The 17608-nt window shown below is 48.6% G+C and overlaps 1 protein-coding gene across 4 annotated transcripts in view; it reads left to right on the forward strand.

Annotated features, from left to right (window-relative positions):
* The window catches only part of clip3 (CAP-GLY domain containing linker protein 3), a 59234-nt gene that overhangs the window by 19778 nt on the left and 21848 nt on the right, over positions 1–17608 (forward strand). For all 4 annotated transcript variants that reach the window (XM_070867676.1, XM_070867680.1, XM_070867681.1 and 1 more), the window contains exons 4-8: positions 4353–4446; positions 8373–8534; positions 9979–10097; positions 12319–12555; positions 17004–17139. In XM_070867676.1, the coding sequence (XP_070723777.1) occupies positions 4353–4446; positions 8373–8534; positions 9979–10097; positions 12319–12555; positions 17004–17139 (748 nt within the window). The remainder of the gene's footprint in view (positions 1–4352; positions 4447–8372; positions 8535–9978; positions 10098–12318; positions 12556–17003; positions 17140–17608) is intronic.

Here is a 17608-nt window from a genome sequence, read left to right on the forward strand (position 1 = left end):
AGTCCGGAAAATGCAATTAGTTTTGGGAGCGCTGGGCTGTCGTCCCTCTGAGCTGTCGTCGGAAGAACAACAGGTGGCAAGGCAGTTCAGCCCATCGTGCCCGTGCTAGCTCAATGCTTGAGCGATCCACACCTGTCCCTGCTCTCTCCCTCAAACCCTGCTTCTTTCTCGTCTCTGTGAGAGAGCGATCCAATTAATCCCACTCCCCCGTAGCCCTGAAAATTTTTCCTTTTCAAGTATTTATCCAATTCCCCGTTTGAAAGTCACTATTGAATCTGCTCCCTTTCAGGCAGCGCGTTCCCAATCACAGCAACTCGCTGCGTAAAAATAACATTCTTCTCATCAACCCTGTTATAGAATCATAGAACAATAATAACGTCCCATCATGTCTGTGCAGTCGACAAAGAGCTACCCAGCCTAATCCCATCTTCCAGCACTAGGTCCGTAGCCCTGTGGGTTACCCTCGCTAGTGCAATCACATCTTTCCTGTAATGCGGTGACCAAAACTGCACGCAGTACTCTAGCTGTGGCCTAACTAAAGTTTTATACAGTTCACGCATAACCTTCCTGCTCTTGCATTCTATGCCTCAGCTAATAAAGGAAAGCATTCCATATGCCTTTTTAACCATCTTATCGACCTGGTCTGCTACCTGGTTCTTGATCCTTTTGCCATTTATCTTAAATCTGTGTCCTCTGGTTACCCCACCCTCCAGCCACTGGAAACTGTTTCTCCCGATATGCTCCATCAAAACCTTTCATAATTTTGAAAATATCAAATCTTTTCTTAAACTTCTCTGCTCTAATGATAACAACCCCAGCTTCTACGCATAACTGAAGTCCCTCATCCCAGGGACAATTCGAGTAACACTCCTCTGCACTCTCTCCAAGGCTTTGAAATCCTTGCTAAAGTGCGGTGCTCAGAATTGGACACAGTACCCCAGGTGAGGCCGGGCTAGGGGAAGGGTTCTTTCATCACAGATGCCAAACTGTGAACACTTGAGATTGTGTCTGCCTGTGCAAAGGGTCCAGGTAGATATTAACAATCCCATGGCAACAGTTTGAAGAGGAATAGAGAGTTTTTCTGAAGTCCTGTCCAACATTCTTTTCCCCAACCGACAGTTGTCAGCCGTGGCTCAGTGGGCAGCACTCTCGCTTCTGAGTCACAAGTTCGAGTCCCACTCCAGGGTCTTGAGCACAAAAATCTAGGCTGACAATCCCAGTGCAGTGCTGAGAGAATGCTGCACTGTCGGAGGGGCAGTACTGAGGGAGCACCGCACTGTCGGAGGGGCAGTGCTGAGAGAATGCCGCACTGTCGGAGGGGCAGTACTGAGGGAGCGCCGCACTGTCGGAGGGGCAGTGCTGAGGGAGCGCCGCACTGTCGGAGGGACAATACTGAGGGAGTGCCGCACTGTCGGAGGGGCAGTACTGAGGGAGCGCCACACTGTCGGAGGGGCAGTACTGAGGTAGCGCCGCACTGTCGGAGGGACAATACTGAGGAACGCCGCACTGTCGGAGGGGCAGTGCTGAGGGAGCGCCGCACTGTCGGAGGGGCAGTACTGAGGGAGCGCCGCACCGTCGGAGGGGCAGTACTGAGGGAGCGCCGCACTGTCGGAGGGGCAGTACTGAGGGAGCGCAGCACTGTCGGAGGGGCAGTACTGAGGGAGCGCCGCACTGTCGGAGGGGCAGTACTGAGGGAGCGCTGCACTGTCGGAGGGGCAGTACTGAGGGAGCGCCGCACTGTCGGAGGTGCCTTCTTTCCGATGAGACGTTAAACCGAGGCCCCATCTGCGCTATCAGGTGGATGTAAAAGATTCCATGGCACTACTTAGAAGAAGAGCAGGGGAGTTATTCCGGGTGTCTTGGCCAATATTTATCCCTCAATCAACATAATGAAAATAAAAAACAGATTACCTGATCATTATCATATTGCTGCTTGTGGGAGCTTGCTGTGTGTAAAATGGCTGCCCTGTTTGACCAAAAGAACAGCCATTGTACTTTGAAAGCAATTGATTGCGTGTGAAATACTTGTGTTGTGGTGTTATATATAAATGTACCATTTTTGCCTCTGAGTTTATCACAGATAGTTTCTGCAGTGGGGCTGGATCATCAGCCCATCCATTACTACCTTTTTTTTGTCTCTGAAATAAAGGAACCCATAAATAAAACAGCCCTGTTATATGAGGGAAAGAAATAAAAGCCTATTTGTGAAGCATTACTGGGGTCAAGGGATGCCTTGATATGATGAACATGGCTGGATGAATGCCTGGGGGAGCATTGATTTTTCAGAGCAGTATATTTTCCTGATGTACAGTCAGTATTAAACCCGGCTGTAGCAGTGTGTTAGTGATTGGTTTTATACCGAATGCGCTGTTTCCATTCGATTATAAGCTGAGATCATTACTGTTCCTATTTCAATCTGAAATCTGGAGCGAGATGGGGGGTTGGGGAGAGAATAATTTAACCATCAGTTTTGTAAAAGCTTTGGCCTTCAAGGTTTTTTCTCCATCCCAATCAGACTAATTTCACAGAGCAGTCTAGGATCAGGAGGTCATTCAGCTCCTCAAGCCTGCCCTGCCATTCATTTAGATTATGGCTGATCTGCATCTTAATTCCATTTACCCACCTTGGCTCCGTAACCCTTATTATCCTTGTCTCCACCTCCGTAACATCGCCCATTTTCACCCCTTGCCTCAGCTCATCCGTTGCTGAAGCCCTCATCGGTGCCTTTGCTACCTCGAGACTTGACTATTCCAACACACTCCTGGCCGGCCTCCCACATTCTACCCCATGTAAACTAGAGGTGATCCAAAACTCAGCTGCCCCCGTGTCCGAACTCTCACAGCGCATTCTGTTGCCTGGGCCCCAAGCTCTGGAACTCCCTCCCTAAACCTCTCCGCCTCTCTTTCCTCCTTCAAGATGCTCCTTAAAACCAACCTCTTTGACCAAGCTTTTGGTCACCTGCGCTAATTTCTACTTATGCAGCTCGGTGTCAAATTTTTTATCATGTAACGCTCCTGTGAAGCGTCTTGGGACGTTTCACTACGTTAAAGGCGCTATATAAATACAAGTTATTGTTGTTGTATAATAAAATTCTCTCAATCTCAATTTTGAAATTGTCAATTGACAACCCCCTCCAGCCTGAACAGCTCTTTTGGGGGGGGGGGGGGGGGGGAGAGAGAGAGTTCCAGATTTCCATTGCTAGTTGGATCAGATTGCCAGGAATGTGTTTTGGCACAGGGAGTGTATGTCCAAGCTCATGTTGGCCGAGTGCACTGCTGTATGTGCCACTGAATCTGATCCGAGACCTGCTCAGCATCCCGACACTAGCGGCATTTCCAGCAGGGACGGTCGGATAGCGATCCAGAATGGAAATGCCTCCCCCCCCCGCGCCCCCCCAAACCCAGGCCAACGTGGAGCCCTGTCTGCTGTGGCTCCAGCTGATATTGGGTAACCGAGTCCAGACTGATGATGGGCTTGGAGATCTGCCTGCTCTCTTGCTCAGGGGGAAGTGACCCATCAGGAAAAAGAAAGAATTTGCATTTTGACACCGCCTTTCACGACCACCGGACGTCCTAAAGCGCTTTACAGCCAGTTCCTGTTGTAATGTGGGAAATACGGTGTAATGTATTTGCTTAATGGACTCTTCGCTGAAGAATTCATAGCAACACATTGCTATTAAGAACTAGTTGGTTTATCAGCAAAGGTTTAACAATCACAGTACACATTACCGGTTCATCCACCAGGCTCACAACTGCATACCCCATCGTGGATCCCCCGAACCCAACTGGCCGGGGTTTTATTGAGTCTTGTGAACATCACGTGACAGGCTAAGCCACTCCAAACTCAACATCTCTACAAACCTGTGAGCATCCTCACTGATGCATATATTACACGCAGCAGCCAATTTATGCACAGCAAGCTCCCACAAACAGCAATGTGATAATGACCATCTTTTTAGTGATGTTGATTGAGGGATAAATATTGGCCCCAGGACACCGGAGATAACTCCCCTGCGCTGCTTCTAAATAGTGGCCGCGGGATCTTTTACGTCAACCTGAGAAGGCAGACGGGAACTCAGTTTAACAAATATCTGAAAGACGGCCCCTCCGACTGTGTGGCACTCCCTGGGTACAGCACTGGGAGTGTCGGCCTAGATTTATGTGCTCAAGTCTCTTGAGATCCAGACACTTGATAGCATTTACCCCATCGCCCTCCCACGCTAACCGCTGATATTCCTTTCACCAATCTGCTCGCTGACCTGCATGGGTGTCTGTTGGCGATAACACGCGCACGGCGGTTAATGTTCGCACTGCGATACTGACGACTTCTCTCACTTCTTTTGTCAATTTCAGATTCTCAAACGAGGTTGCCACGTGAACGACCGGGATGGGCTGACGGACATGACCTTGCTGCACTACGCGTGCAAGGCGGGAGCACACGGGGTCGGTAGGTGGAAACATAGAAACATAGAAAATAGGTGCAGGAGTAGGCCATTCGGCCCTTCGAGCCTGCACCACCATTCAATAAGATCATGGCTGATCATTCCCTCAGTACCCCTTTCCCGCTTTTTCTCCGTACCCCTTGATCCCCTTAGCCGTAAGGGCCATATCTAACTCTTGAATATATCCAATGAACTGGCATCAACAACTCTCTGCGGCAGGGAATTCCACAGGTTAACAACTCTCTGAGTGAAGAAGTTTCTCCTCATCTCAGTCCTAAATGGCTTAACCCTTATCCCAGGACTATGTCCCCTGGTTGTGGACTTCCCCAACATCGGGAACATTCTTCCCGCATCTAACCTGTCCAGTCCCGTCAGAATCTTATACGTTTCTATGAGATCCCCTCTCATCCTTCTAAACTCAGGTGAATAAAGGCCCAGTTGATCCAGTCTCACCTCATATGACAGTCCAGCCATCCCTGGAATCAGTCTGGTGAACCTTCGCTGCACTCCCTCAATAGCAAGAATGTCCTTCCTCAGATTAGGAGACCAAAACTGAACACAATATTCCAGGTGAGGCCTCACTAAGGCCCTGTACAACTGCAGTAAGACCTCCCTGCTCCTATACTCAAATCCCCTAGCTATGAAGACCAACATACCATTTGCCTTCTTCACCGCCTGCTGTACCTGCATGCCCACTTTCAGTGACTGATGAACCATAACACCCAGGTCTCGTTGCACCTCCCCTTTTCCTAATCTGCTGCCACTCAGATATTCTGTCTTCGTGTTTTTGCCCCCAAAGTGGATAACCTCACATTTATCCACATTATACTGCATCTGCCATGCATTTGCCCACTCACCTAATCTGTCCAAGTCACCCTGCAGCCTCTTAGCATCCCCCTCACAGCTCACACTGCCACCCAGTTTAGTGTCATCCACAAACTTGGAGATAGTACACTCAATTCCTTCATCTAAATCGTTAATGTATATTGTAAAGAGCTGGGGTCCCAGCACTGAGCCCTGCGGCACTCCACTAGTCACTGCCTGCCATTCTGAAAAGGACCCGTTTATCTGCTTCCTGTCTGCCTACCAGTTCTCTATCCACGTCAGTACATTACCCCCAATACCATGTGCTTTGATTTTGCACACCAATCTCTTATGCGGGACCTTGTCAAAAGCCTTTTGAAAGTCCAAATACACCACATCCACTGGTTCTCCCTTGTCCACTCTGCTAGTTACATCCTCAAAATATTCCAGAAGATTCGACAAGCATGATTTCCCTTTCATAAATCCATGCTGACTCGGTCCGATCCTGTCACTGCTTTCTAAATGCGCTGCTATTTCATCTTTAATGATTGATTCCAACATTTTCCCCACTACTGATGTCAGGCTAACCGGTCTATAATTACCCGTTTTCTCTCTCCCTTTTTTAAAAAGTGGTGTTACATTAGCTACCCCCTGGTCCATAGGACCTGATCCAGAGTCGATAGACTGTTGGAAAATGATCACCAATGCATCCACTATTTCTAGGACCACTTCCTTAAGTGCTCTGGGATGCAGACTATCAGGTCCCAGGGATTTATCGGCCTTCAATCCCATCAATTTCCCTAACACAATTTCCCACCTAATAAGGATATCCTTCAGTTCCTCCTTCTCACTAGACCCACTATTCCCTAGTACATTCGGAAGGTTATTTGTGTCTTCCTTCGTGAAGACAGAACCGAAGTATTTGTTGAATTGGTCTGCCATTTCTTTGTTCCCCATTATAAATTCAGCTGAATCCGACTGCAAGGGACCTACGTTTGTCTTCACTAATCTTTTTCTCTTCACATATTTATCGACGCTTTTTATGTTCCCTGCAAGCTTCCTCTCGTACTCTATTTTCCCTCTCTTAATTAGACCCTTAGTCCTCCTCTGTTGAATTCTAAATTTCTCCCAGTCCTCAGGTTTGCTGCTTTTTCTGGTCAATTTATATGCCTCTTCCTTGGCTTTAACACTATCCCTAATTTCTCTTGTTAGCCACGGTTGAGCCACATTCCCTGTTTTATTTTTACTCCACACAGGAATGTACAATTGCTGAAGTTCATTCATGTGATTGTTAAATGTTTGCCATTGCCTATCCACCATCAACCCTTTAAGTATCCTTTGCCAGTCTATTCTAGCCAATTCATGCCTCATACCGTCGAAGTTACCTTTCCTTAAGATCAGGACCCTAGTTTCCGAATTAACTGTGTCACTCTCCATTTTAATAAAGAATTCTACCATACTTTTGGTCTTCCCCAAGGGACCTTGCACAACAAGATTGCTAATGAGTCCCTTCTCATTACACATCACCCAGTCGAGGATGGCCAGCTCTCTAGTTGATACCTTGACATAATCGTCTAGAAAACCATCCCTAATACACTCCAGGAAATCCTCCTTCACCGCATTGCTACCAGTTTGGTTAGCCCAATCAATATGTAGATTAAAGTCACCCATGATAATTGCTGTACCTTTATTGCACACATCCCTTATTTCTTGTTTGATGCTGTCCCCAACCTCACTCCTACTGTTTGGTGGTCTGTACACAACTCCCACTAGCGTTTTCTGCCCTTTGGAATTCCGCAGCTCCACCCATACCGATTCCACATGGAGAGAGTATTGGGGTTACAGGAGGAGGCGGAGGTCGAAGGTCTGTGAGCGGACGCAGGGGGAAATGGGAGAGTGCTTCAGTTCCTAACTCAGATACCTCCTGCCTGGATGAGAATAAAACTCACTCGCCCTCCGCCCCCCACCCCCCAAAAAAGAGTGAGGGTGGATTGGGTGTACGCTACAGGGGTAATTGTGTGAAATCCTGCTCCCTGCATACACCCCCTCACTGAGTGCAGACTGGGAATTTCTAATGCATGCCCCTGTGGAGGATCCCAGCTCAAGTGACTGAATGTGCCCCCAGGAGGCAAGACTTTGCACCGCGAAGGTGACTTAATGAAATTATCCCTTACGTGAATGCTGATGAAGGAGAGCTCTGTGTAGCTACAACACAACTTAAAGAAGCGTTTGTTGCTGCATTGGGGGAGTTTCCAATGAAACCCCCATCGGAGCAGCCCTATTATTTTGAGGGATGTATTGTCAATTTATTGATTTTGTTCCCCCTGCCTCAGTTAAATGATTGTAACCCTCCGTAAACTTGAGCTCATCCAAAACTCGGCTGCCCCATGTCCCAACTCACACCAAGTCCCGCTCACCCATCACCCTCTGTGCTCGCTGTCCTACATTGGCTTCCGGTCCGGCAACGCCTCCATTTAAAAATTCTCAGCCTCGTGTTCAAATCCCTCTACGACCTTGCCCCTCCCTATCTCTGTAACCTCCTCCAGCCCCTACAACTCTCCAAGATCTCTGCGCTTCTTCAATTCTGCCCTATTGTGTATCCTCCTGTTATGTATATAAACATTATGTAAGACTTGCCACCAGAGGGCGCACCTGTTGGAGGCCCAAGGGTCACCCTGCACACCTCGTGCAAGGGGAGTATAAAAGGTTGTCTGCCATGCTGCTTGGGCACTCTGCAGTTGTATTAAAGCGACTAAGGTCACAACAGTTTTAGCTCACTGTACTCAGTCTTGTGGCGTTCTTCCATACTTAACATCCCCGATTTCCATCGCTCCGCCGTTGGTGGCCGTGCCTTCAGCTGCCTGGGCCCCAAGCTCTGGAACTCCCTCCCTAAACCTCTGCCTCTCTCCGCTCTCTTTTTAAGATGCTCTAAAACGTTAAGATCCTTTAAAACCTACCTCTTCGACCAAGCTTTTTGGCACCAGTCCTAATGTCTCCTTATGCGGCTCGGTGTCAAATTTTATTTGATAATCGCTCCTGTGAAGCACCTTGGGACGATTTACTACATTAAAGGCGCTATATAAATGCAAGTTGTGGTTGTTAAGACATGTCTTTGTGCCTGGTTTAGGGGACCCAGTGGCTGCCGTGCGCCTCTGCAACCAGCTGATTTCTCTGGGGGCTGATGTGGGAATTCGCAGTCGTTGGACCAACATGAACGCCCTTCATTACGCCGCTTACTTCGACGTTCCGGAAATAACCCGAATCCTCCTGAAGTCTCACAAACCGAAAGGTAGGCTGGGCGTGGGCAGGCGGGCTGCCAACCTTCCGATCGCTGCAGACCCCGGGAGAGGGTGTCCTGGGATGTCCCCGCCCGCCCCACCCACTCCAGCGCCCCAGGAAACTCTGCTCCCCCAGCCTGTGGTTGTCTCACTGCTACTGCTGGGAATCCAGGCCGAGAAATCTCCGCTCTTCTTCAACCCGACGCAAAGGCCTCGCGTTCATAGAATCTTCGAAACTTACAGCACAGAAGGAGGCCATTCGGCCCATCGTGTCCGTGCTGGCTCTATGAAAGAGCTGCCGTGCTGAGTCCCACTCACCTCACTTTCTGTCTGTAACCCTGAGAGTTTCTCATCCTCAAGAACCTGTCCAACTCCCTTTAAAAATTATTTATGGAACCAGCTTCTACCACCTCTTCAGGTCGAGCGTTCCAGATCCTGACAACAGTCTAAGTGAGAAAATATTACCGTTAGTATTACTGAAAAAAAAATCACAGTAACTAAATTCTGCCAAATGGGCACACCACGAGAAATAGAATCTGCTTTCTGTGTTTAAGATTTGTCATCATCATAGGCAGTCCCTCGGAATCGAGGAAGACTTGCTTCCACTCCTGAAGTGAGGTATTTGGTGGCTGAACAGTCCAATACGAGAACCACAGTCCCTGTCGCAGGTGGGACAGACAGTGGTTGAGGGAAGGGGAGGGTGGGACTGGTTTGCCGCACGCTCCTTCCGCTGCCTGCGCTTGATTTCTGCACGCTCTCGGCGACGAGACTCGAGGTGCTCAGCGCCCTCCCGGATGCACTTCCTCCACTTAGGGCGGTCTTGGGCCAGGGACTCCCAGGTGTCAGTGGGGATGTCACACTTTATCAGGGAGGCTTTGTAGTATTTCCGCTGCCCACCTTTGGCTCGTTTGTCATGAAGGAGTTCTGAGTAGAGCACTTGCTTTGGGAGTCTCGTGGCATGTGAACTATGTGGTCTGCCCAGTGGAGCTGATCGAATGTGGTCAGTGTTTCAATGCTGGGGATGTTAGCCTGAATGAGGACGCTGATATTGGTGCACTTGTCCTCCCAGGGGATTTGTAGGATCTTGCGGAGACATCGTTGGTGATATTTCTCCAGCAATTTGTACTTGGAGAATGTTTACAGCAGTATGGGTGCAGAAGCTTTATGTACACATGCACTCACACTCGCACACACTCACACTCACTCACTCTCTCTCTCTCTCTCTCACACACACACACACACACACACACACTGTTGGTTTTTGGTGCACTTATGTGTGAGTTTTTATGTGGGGTGTAACCATCTTTGGATAATTTCTTCCGTTGGGTGGGTTGAGATGTAAATGGTGCCCTGGAGTAGCAGCTTCCAATCTCCCAGATGTCCGTGTTTGTGAAATGTCCGTTTTCTCGATTTGGGGCTATTTTCTGACGTGTTTGTTGCGCTGTGTGCTTTCAGTGCTGAACTCCACCTGCAGTGACTTCAACCACGGGACCGCCCTGCACATTGCAGCTTCTAACCTGTGTCTGGGTGCCGTCAAGTGTCTGCTTGAGCACGGAGCCAATCCGGCAGTCAGGGTAAGTTTTCCCCCCCCTCCTACCTCCCTCCTGACTCACTCTGGCTGCCATCTTGCCCCTCACCAATTGGCCCTTCTTCAAGCCTGAGCCTAGACGGTAAATATAGGAGGAGGAGGCCATTCAGCCCCTCAAGCCTGTTTCACCATGCAACGAGATCACGGCTTATCTGCGACCTAACTCCATATACCCGCCTTTGGCCCATATCCCTTAATAACTTTGGTTAACAAAAAGTTACCAATCTCAGCATTAAAATCAACAATTGATCCAGCATCAGTTGCTGTTTGCAGAAGAGAGTTCCAAACTCCGACCACCCTTTGTGTGTAGAAGTGTTTCCGAATTCCACTCCTGAAAGATCTGGCTCTAACCTTTAGACTGTGTCCCCCTAGTCCCCAACCAGCAGAAATAGCTTCTCTCTATCTACTCTTTCTGTTCCGCTTAATATCCTGAAATCAGATTACCCTTAACTGTCTAAATTCTAGGGAATACATTTTGTGTAATCTCTCCTCGTAACTTAACCCTTGAAGTCCGGGTATCAATCTGGTGAACCTACACTGCACTCCCTCCCAGGCCAATATATCCTCCCTAAGGTATGGTGCCCCGAACTGCTCACAGTGCTCCAGGTGTGGTCTAACCAGGGCTTTGTACAACTGCAGCATAACTTCTACCCCCTTGTATTTAGTCGTCTAGATATGAAGGCCAGCATGCCATTAGCCTTTTTGATTATTTTCTGTATCAGTTCCGGACATTTTAATGCTCTGTGTACCTGGACCCTAAGCCACTTTGCACCTCCGCTGTTTTTAATCTTTCACCATTTAGAAAGTACCCTTTGTTGGCGGTTTATTTTAATTTTTTTATTCATTGGATGTGGGCGTCGCTGGCAAGGCCGGCATTTATTGCCCATCCCTAATTGCCCCTCGAGAAGGTGGTGGTGAGCCGCCACCTTGAACCGCTGCAGTCCGTGTGGTGAAGGTGCTCCCACAGTGATGACTTTGTCGAAGCTGTTTGCTACAACTGAGTGTCTCGCTGGGCCACTTCAGAGGGCAGTTAATGATCAGCCAAATTGCTGTGGGTCTGGAGTCACCTGTAGGCCAGACCGGGTAAGGACATTAGTGAACCAGTTGGGTTTTTCCAACAATTCAATAGTTTCACGGTTACCATTACTAAAACTAGCTTTTTCATTCTAGATTTATTTAATTAACTGAATTTAAATTCCCCAGCTGCCGGGTTGGGATTTGAACTCTGGTGTCTGGATCTTTAGTCCAGGGCTCTGGATTACTGGTCCAGTGACATCACGACTATGCCCCCATATCTACCAGTTGCCCGATTGTAGGAGCCAGATCCCATCTCCTGACTTCCATCCACTTTTCCAGCCCAGGGCTCCCTGGCCTGCTCCAAGGAGCGGGAATCCCGGCTGATATTCTTTCCCCCTGCCCCCCCGCAACCCCCTCCCTACCTTGGGAATTCTGAATCCAGTTGCAATACCGATTCCCTTGACTAAATCTGCTTCTGCACTGGGTTTGTTGGGCTTATGACACGGGCTCTCTGCCTCCAGGAGTAAGTTTTCCTGATTTTCTGAGGTTGGGAAGAGTGAAGATCCCATTGGACCATCGCGAGTGTACGCTGGGATTGCTGCCAGCTCCATCAGACCCACCCATTGGGAGCCACCGGCCCCACAACCTGACCAAACCCAATGTAAAGGCAGCTGGAGATCAGCCACGGATTGAGCCCGAGGATTGGCCTTTGGTGGCTCAGTATGGCGCCAACTCCTGTTTTATAATGAGCGTCTTTCGGATGAGATGTTAAACTGAGGCCCCGTCTGCCCTCTCGGCTGGACGTAAAAGATCCCATGGCACTATTTTGAAGAAGTGCATAGGAGTTCTCCCCGGTGTCCTGGGGACAATATTTATCCCTCAATCAACATAACAAAAACAGATTATCTGGGTCATTATCACAGTGCTGTTTGTGGGAGCTTGCTGTGCGCAAATTGGCTGCTGCGTTTCCCGCATTACAACAGTGACTACACTTCAAAAATTGCTTCATTGACTGTAAAGCGCTTTGAGATTTCCGGTGGTCGTGAAAGGCGCTATAGAAATGCACGTCTTTCTTTCTATTAATGCAACTTTCGCAATCTTGACCTGGGTTATCTTGCAGTGTTAATAACCGGACGCATGCCTCTTGTTCTTCGAATGTTTTGAATTCCCGATCCTTTCCCACCCAATAGAACCGGAAAGGGCATGTTCCCGCCGACGTTGTCCCGGACCCGATGGACATGAGCCTGGACAAGGCCGAGGCGGCCATGGTGGCCAAGGAACTCAAGCAGCTGCTCCTGGACGCCGTGCCACTGAGCTGCAACCTGCCCAAGGTCACCTTGCCAAACTATGACAACATCCCTGGCAACCTGATGCTGACCTCACTGGGCCTCAAGCTCGGGGACAGAGTCCTTGTGGACGCAGAGAAGGTAAGGAGAAGTTGCATGATGTACCACTGGCTGTGCCGCACCTGCCTTCCATAGGATCCATAAGAACATAAGAAATAGGAGCAGGAGTCGGCCATTCGGCCCCTCGAGCCTGCTCTGCCATTCAATACGATCATGGCTGATCCGATCATGGGCTCAGGTCCACTTCCCCGCCCGCTCCCCATAACCCCTTAATCCCTTATCGGTTAAGAAATTGTCTATCACTGTCTTAAATTTATTCAATGACCCAGCTTCCACAGCTCTCTGAGGCAGCGAATTCCACAAATTTACAACCCTCAGAGAAGAAATTTCTCCTCATCTCAGTTTTAAATGGGTGGCCCCTTATTCTAAGATTATGCCCCCTAGTTCTAGTCTCTTCCATAGTGAATTCAGTTCAGAGAAAGTTCACTCGGTTGATTCCTGAGATGAAGGGGTTGTCTTATGAGGAAAGGTTGAGCAGGTTGGGACTAAACCCATTGGAGTTTAGAAGACTGAGAGATGATCTTATTGAAACATATAAGATTCTGAGGGGGCTGGACAGGGTGGATGCAGAGAGGATGTTTCCCCTTCTGGGAGAATCTAGAACTAGGGGGCATAGTTTCAGAATAAGGGGTCGCCCATTTAAAACGGAGATGAGGAGGAATTTCTTCTCTCAGAGGGTGGTGAATCTGTGGAATTCTCTGCCCCAGAGAGCTGTGGAGGCTGGGTCATTGAATATATTTAAGATGGAGATAGACAGATTTTTGAAGGATAAGGGAGTCGAGGATTATGGGGAGCGGGCGGGGAAGTGGAGTTGAGGCCAAGGTCAGATCAGCCATAATCTTATTGAATGGCGGAGCAGGCTTGAGGGGCCGAATGGCCAACTCCTGCTCCTATTTATTATGTTGAGGGTTCTGAGGACCAGTACTGGACATTGCCAACATTCCTCTCTTACCTTGAGAGGCCAAGGTAAACATAGAAACATAGAAAATAGGTGCAGGAGTAGGCCATTTGGCCCTTCGAGCCTGCACCACCATTCAATAAGATCATGGCTGATCATTCCTTCAGTACCCATTTCCTGCTTTCTCTCCATACTCCTTGATCCCTTTAGCTGTAAGGGCCATATCTAACTCCCTCTTGAATATATCCAATGAACTGCGGCAGGGAATTTCACAGGTTAACAACTCTCTGAGTGAAGAAGTTTCTCCTCATCTCAGTCCTAAATGGCCTGCCCCTTATCCTAAGACTGTGTCCCCCCCGTTCTGGACTTCCCCAACATCGGGAACATTCTTCCCGCATCTAACCTGTCCAGTCCCATCAGAATCTTATATGTTACTATGTTTCTCTCATCCTTCTAAACTCCAGTGTATAAAGGCCTAGTCGATCCAGTCTCTCCTCATATGTCCGTCCAGCCATCCCGGGAATCAGTCTGGTGAACCTTCGCTGCATTCCCTCAATAGCAAGAACGTCCTTCCTCAGATTAGGAAACCAAAACTGAACACAATATTCCAGGTGGGGCCTCACCAAGGCCCTGTACAACTGCAGTAAGACCTCCCTGCTCCTATACTCAAATCCTCTACCTATGAAGGCCAACATACCATTTGCCGCCTTCATCGCCTGCTGTACCTGCATGCCAACTTTCAATGACTGATGAACCATGACACCCAGGTCTCGCTGTATCTCCCCTTTTCCTAATCTGCCGCTATTCAGATAATATTCTGTCTTCCTGTTTTTGCCCCAAAGTGGATAACCTCACATTTATCCACATTATACTGCACTGCCATGCATTTGCCCACTCGCCTAACCTGTCCAAATCACCCTGTAGCCTCTTAGCATCCTCTTTACAGCTCACACCGCCACCCAGTTTAGTGTCATCTGCAAACTTGGAGATATTACACTCAATTCCATCATCTAAATCATTAATGTATATTGTAAAGAGCTGGGGTCCCAGCACTGAGCCCTGCGGCACCCCACTAGTCACTGCCTGCCATTCTGAAAAGGACCCGTTTATCCCGACTCTCTGCTTCCTGTCTGCCAACCAGTTCTCTATCCACGTCAGTACATTACCCCCAATACCATGTGCTTTGATTTTGCACACCAATCTCTTGTGTGGGATCTTGTCAAAAGCCTTTTGAAAGTCCAAATACACCACATCCACTGGTTCTCCCTTGTCCACTCTACTAGTTACATCCTCAAAAAATTTCAGAAGATTTGTCAAGCATGATTTCCCTTTCATAAATCCATGCTGACTTGGACCAATCCTATCACTGCTTTCCAAATGCGCTGTTATTTCATCCTTAATGATTGATTCCAACATTTTCCCCACTACTGATGTCAGGCTAACCGGTCTATAATTACCCGTCTTCTCTCTCCCTCCTTTTTTAAAAAAGTGGTGTTACATTAGCTACCCTCCAGTCCATAGGAACTGATCCACCGTCGATAGACTGTTCGAAAATGATCACCAATGCATCCACTATTTCTAGGGCCACTTCCTTAAGTACTCTGGGATGTAGACTATCAGGCCCTGGGGATTTATCGGCCTTCAATCCCGTCAATTTCCCTAACACAATTTCCCGCCTAATAAGGATATCCTTCAGTTCCTCCTTCTCACTAGACCCTCCGTCCCCTAGTACATTCGGAAGGTTATTTGTGTCTTCCTTTGTGAAGACAGAACCGAAGTACTTGTTGAATTGGTCTGCCATTTCTTTGTTCCCCATTATAAATTCACCCGAATCCGACTGCAAGGGACCTACGTTTGTCTTCACTAATCTTTTTCTTCTCACATATCTATAGAAGCTTTTGCAGTAGGCCCATAGTGCAAATACAGTGTAGGGATTGGAGATCATAGAACAATAGAAATTTACAGCACGGAAGGAGGCCATTCGGCCCATCGTGTCTGCGCCGGCTGACCAAGAGCTACCCAGCCTAATCCCACTCGGTCCGTAACCCTGCAGGTTACAGCACTTCAAGTACACATCCAAGTATTTTTTAAATGCAGTGAGGGTTTCTGCCTCTACCACACTTTGAGGCAGTGAGTTCCAGACACCCACCACCCTCTGGGTGAAGAAATATCCCCTCAAATCCCCTCTAAACCTCCTAACAATTACTTTAAATCTATGCCCCCTGATTGTTGACCCCTCTGCTAAGGGAAATCGGTCCTTCCTATCCACTCTATCCAGGCCTCTCATAATTTTATACACCTCAATAAGGTCTCCCCTCAGCCTCCTCTGTTCCAAAGAAAAAAGACCCAGTCTATCCAATCTTTCCTCATCGATAAACCAGATAGTAGTAGTTATACGTTGGGTAAAATAAATGAGATGGGGAAGTCCGAGAGAGGGAAGGAGTTCCATAGTTTGGAGATGCCAGGAAAGAACGAGTTAGGCTGTGCGGTTTCAAGGAAGGAGAGCAAGACAGCCCAGGTTTGGAGTGAGTGGGAAGAGGGAATAAAAAGTTGACACAACATTAAACATTCACTCCCTCCACCACCGGCGCACCGTGGCTGCAGTGTGTACCATCTACAAGATGCACTGCAGCAACTCGCCAAGGCTTCTTCGGCAGCACCTCCCAAACCCGCGACCTCTACCGCTTTGAAGGACAAGGGCAGCAGGTCCATGGGAACACCACCACCTCCACGTTCCCCTCCCAGTCACACACCATCCTGACTTGGAAATATATCGGCCGTTCCTTCATCGTGGCTGGGTCACAATCCTGGAACTCCCTCCCTAACAGCACTGTGGGAGCACCTTCACCACACGGACTGCAGCGGTTCAAGAAGGCGGCTCACCACCACCACCTTCTCAAGGGGCAATTAGGGATGGGCAATAAATGCCGGCCTTGCCAGCGACGCCCACATCCCAGGAACGAATAAAAGAAAAACAATAAGCGTGTAATTTAATGGGAGGTGACTTGCGCCACGGAAAGTGCGAAACATTTATTTTACCTCCAAATCCAGGCCAGACCTTAAAGGAATAAATATTTTTTGTTCCTCCTGATTTAGATGGTTAAATAAAGGGAAGACAGACTTGCATTTACACAACACCGATCCACCTCTCTAAAACCACCCCCCAAGTACCTCACACACTCACACACACACATTTGAAGTTAATTTTTGTGGGCAGAATAAATACAAGCGCCATTGTGTGCATAGCAAGATCCCACCAGATAAATGAGCGGTTCATCTGCCCTTTTGGTTAAGGGAGGAATGTTGGCCAAAACGTTCACCAGACTGGGTCCCAGTTTAACGTCACATCCTGAGGTCAGCCCCTCCAAATAATGCTTAAATCCCGGAGTGGAGTTTGAACCCCAAACTTACTTTCTTGCTCAAAGGGGAAGAATGCTCCCAATTGAGCCCCAGGTGACTCCCTTGTGTACGCTTACCAGCACTCTGTCGTCTTGCTCTGTGTGTGTGTGTGTAAATATTTCACACTTTCCTGCGGAATGAAACCTTCGGCTTGTTTTTCCACCGGTTACAGGCTGGAACACTTCGCTTCTGTGGCACCACCGAGTTTGCCAGTGGGCAGTGGGTTGGCGTTGAGCTGGATGAGCCCGAGGGGAAGAACGATGGAAGTGTTGGAGGGATAAGCTATTTTATTTGCCCTCCGAAACATGGTAAGGGAGATTGGTCAGGTGAGGTCGTCCCCTGCTATCTCTGGAGCACTGGTTCGAATCTGATAGGAACCGGAGAAGGCCATTTAGCCCCTCGAGCCTGTTCCACCAATCATAGGAACGTATGAACAGGAGGAGGCCATTCAGCCTCTTGAGCCTGTTCCGCCATTCAATGAGATCATGGCTGATCTGTAGCCCTTGTTTTGAATTTCCCCACCGGAAGAAATATCTGCCCTATCAAATCCTTTTTATCAATTACACCACCCCTCAATCTTCTTGACCCATCATCCCCTGTGCTCGTTGACCTACATTGGCTCCCGGTCCGGCAACATTTCGATTTTTAACATCCTCATCCTTGTTTTGAAATCCCTCCATGGCCCTCTTCCCTCCCTATCATTGTAATATCCTGCCCTACCCCCTCTGTGATCTCTGCACTCCACCAATTCCGGCCTCTTGCGCATCCCCCGATTTC

Source organism: Pristiophorus japonicus, chromosome 26 (genome assembly GCF_044704955.1).
Source record: "Pristiophorus japonicus isolate sPriJap1 chromosome 26, sPriJap1.hap1, whole genome shotgun sequence".
Taxonomy (NCBI): Eukaryota; Metazoa; Chordata; class Chondrichthyes; family Pristiophoridae; genus Pristiophorus; species Pristiophorus japonicus.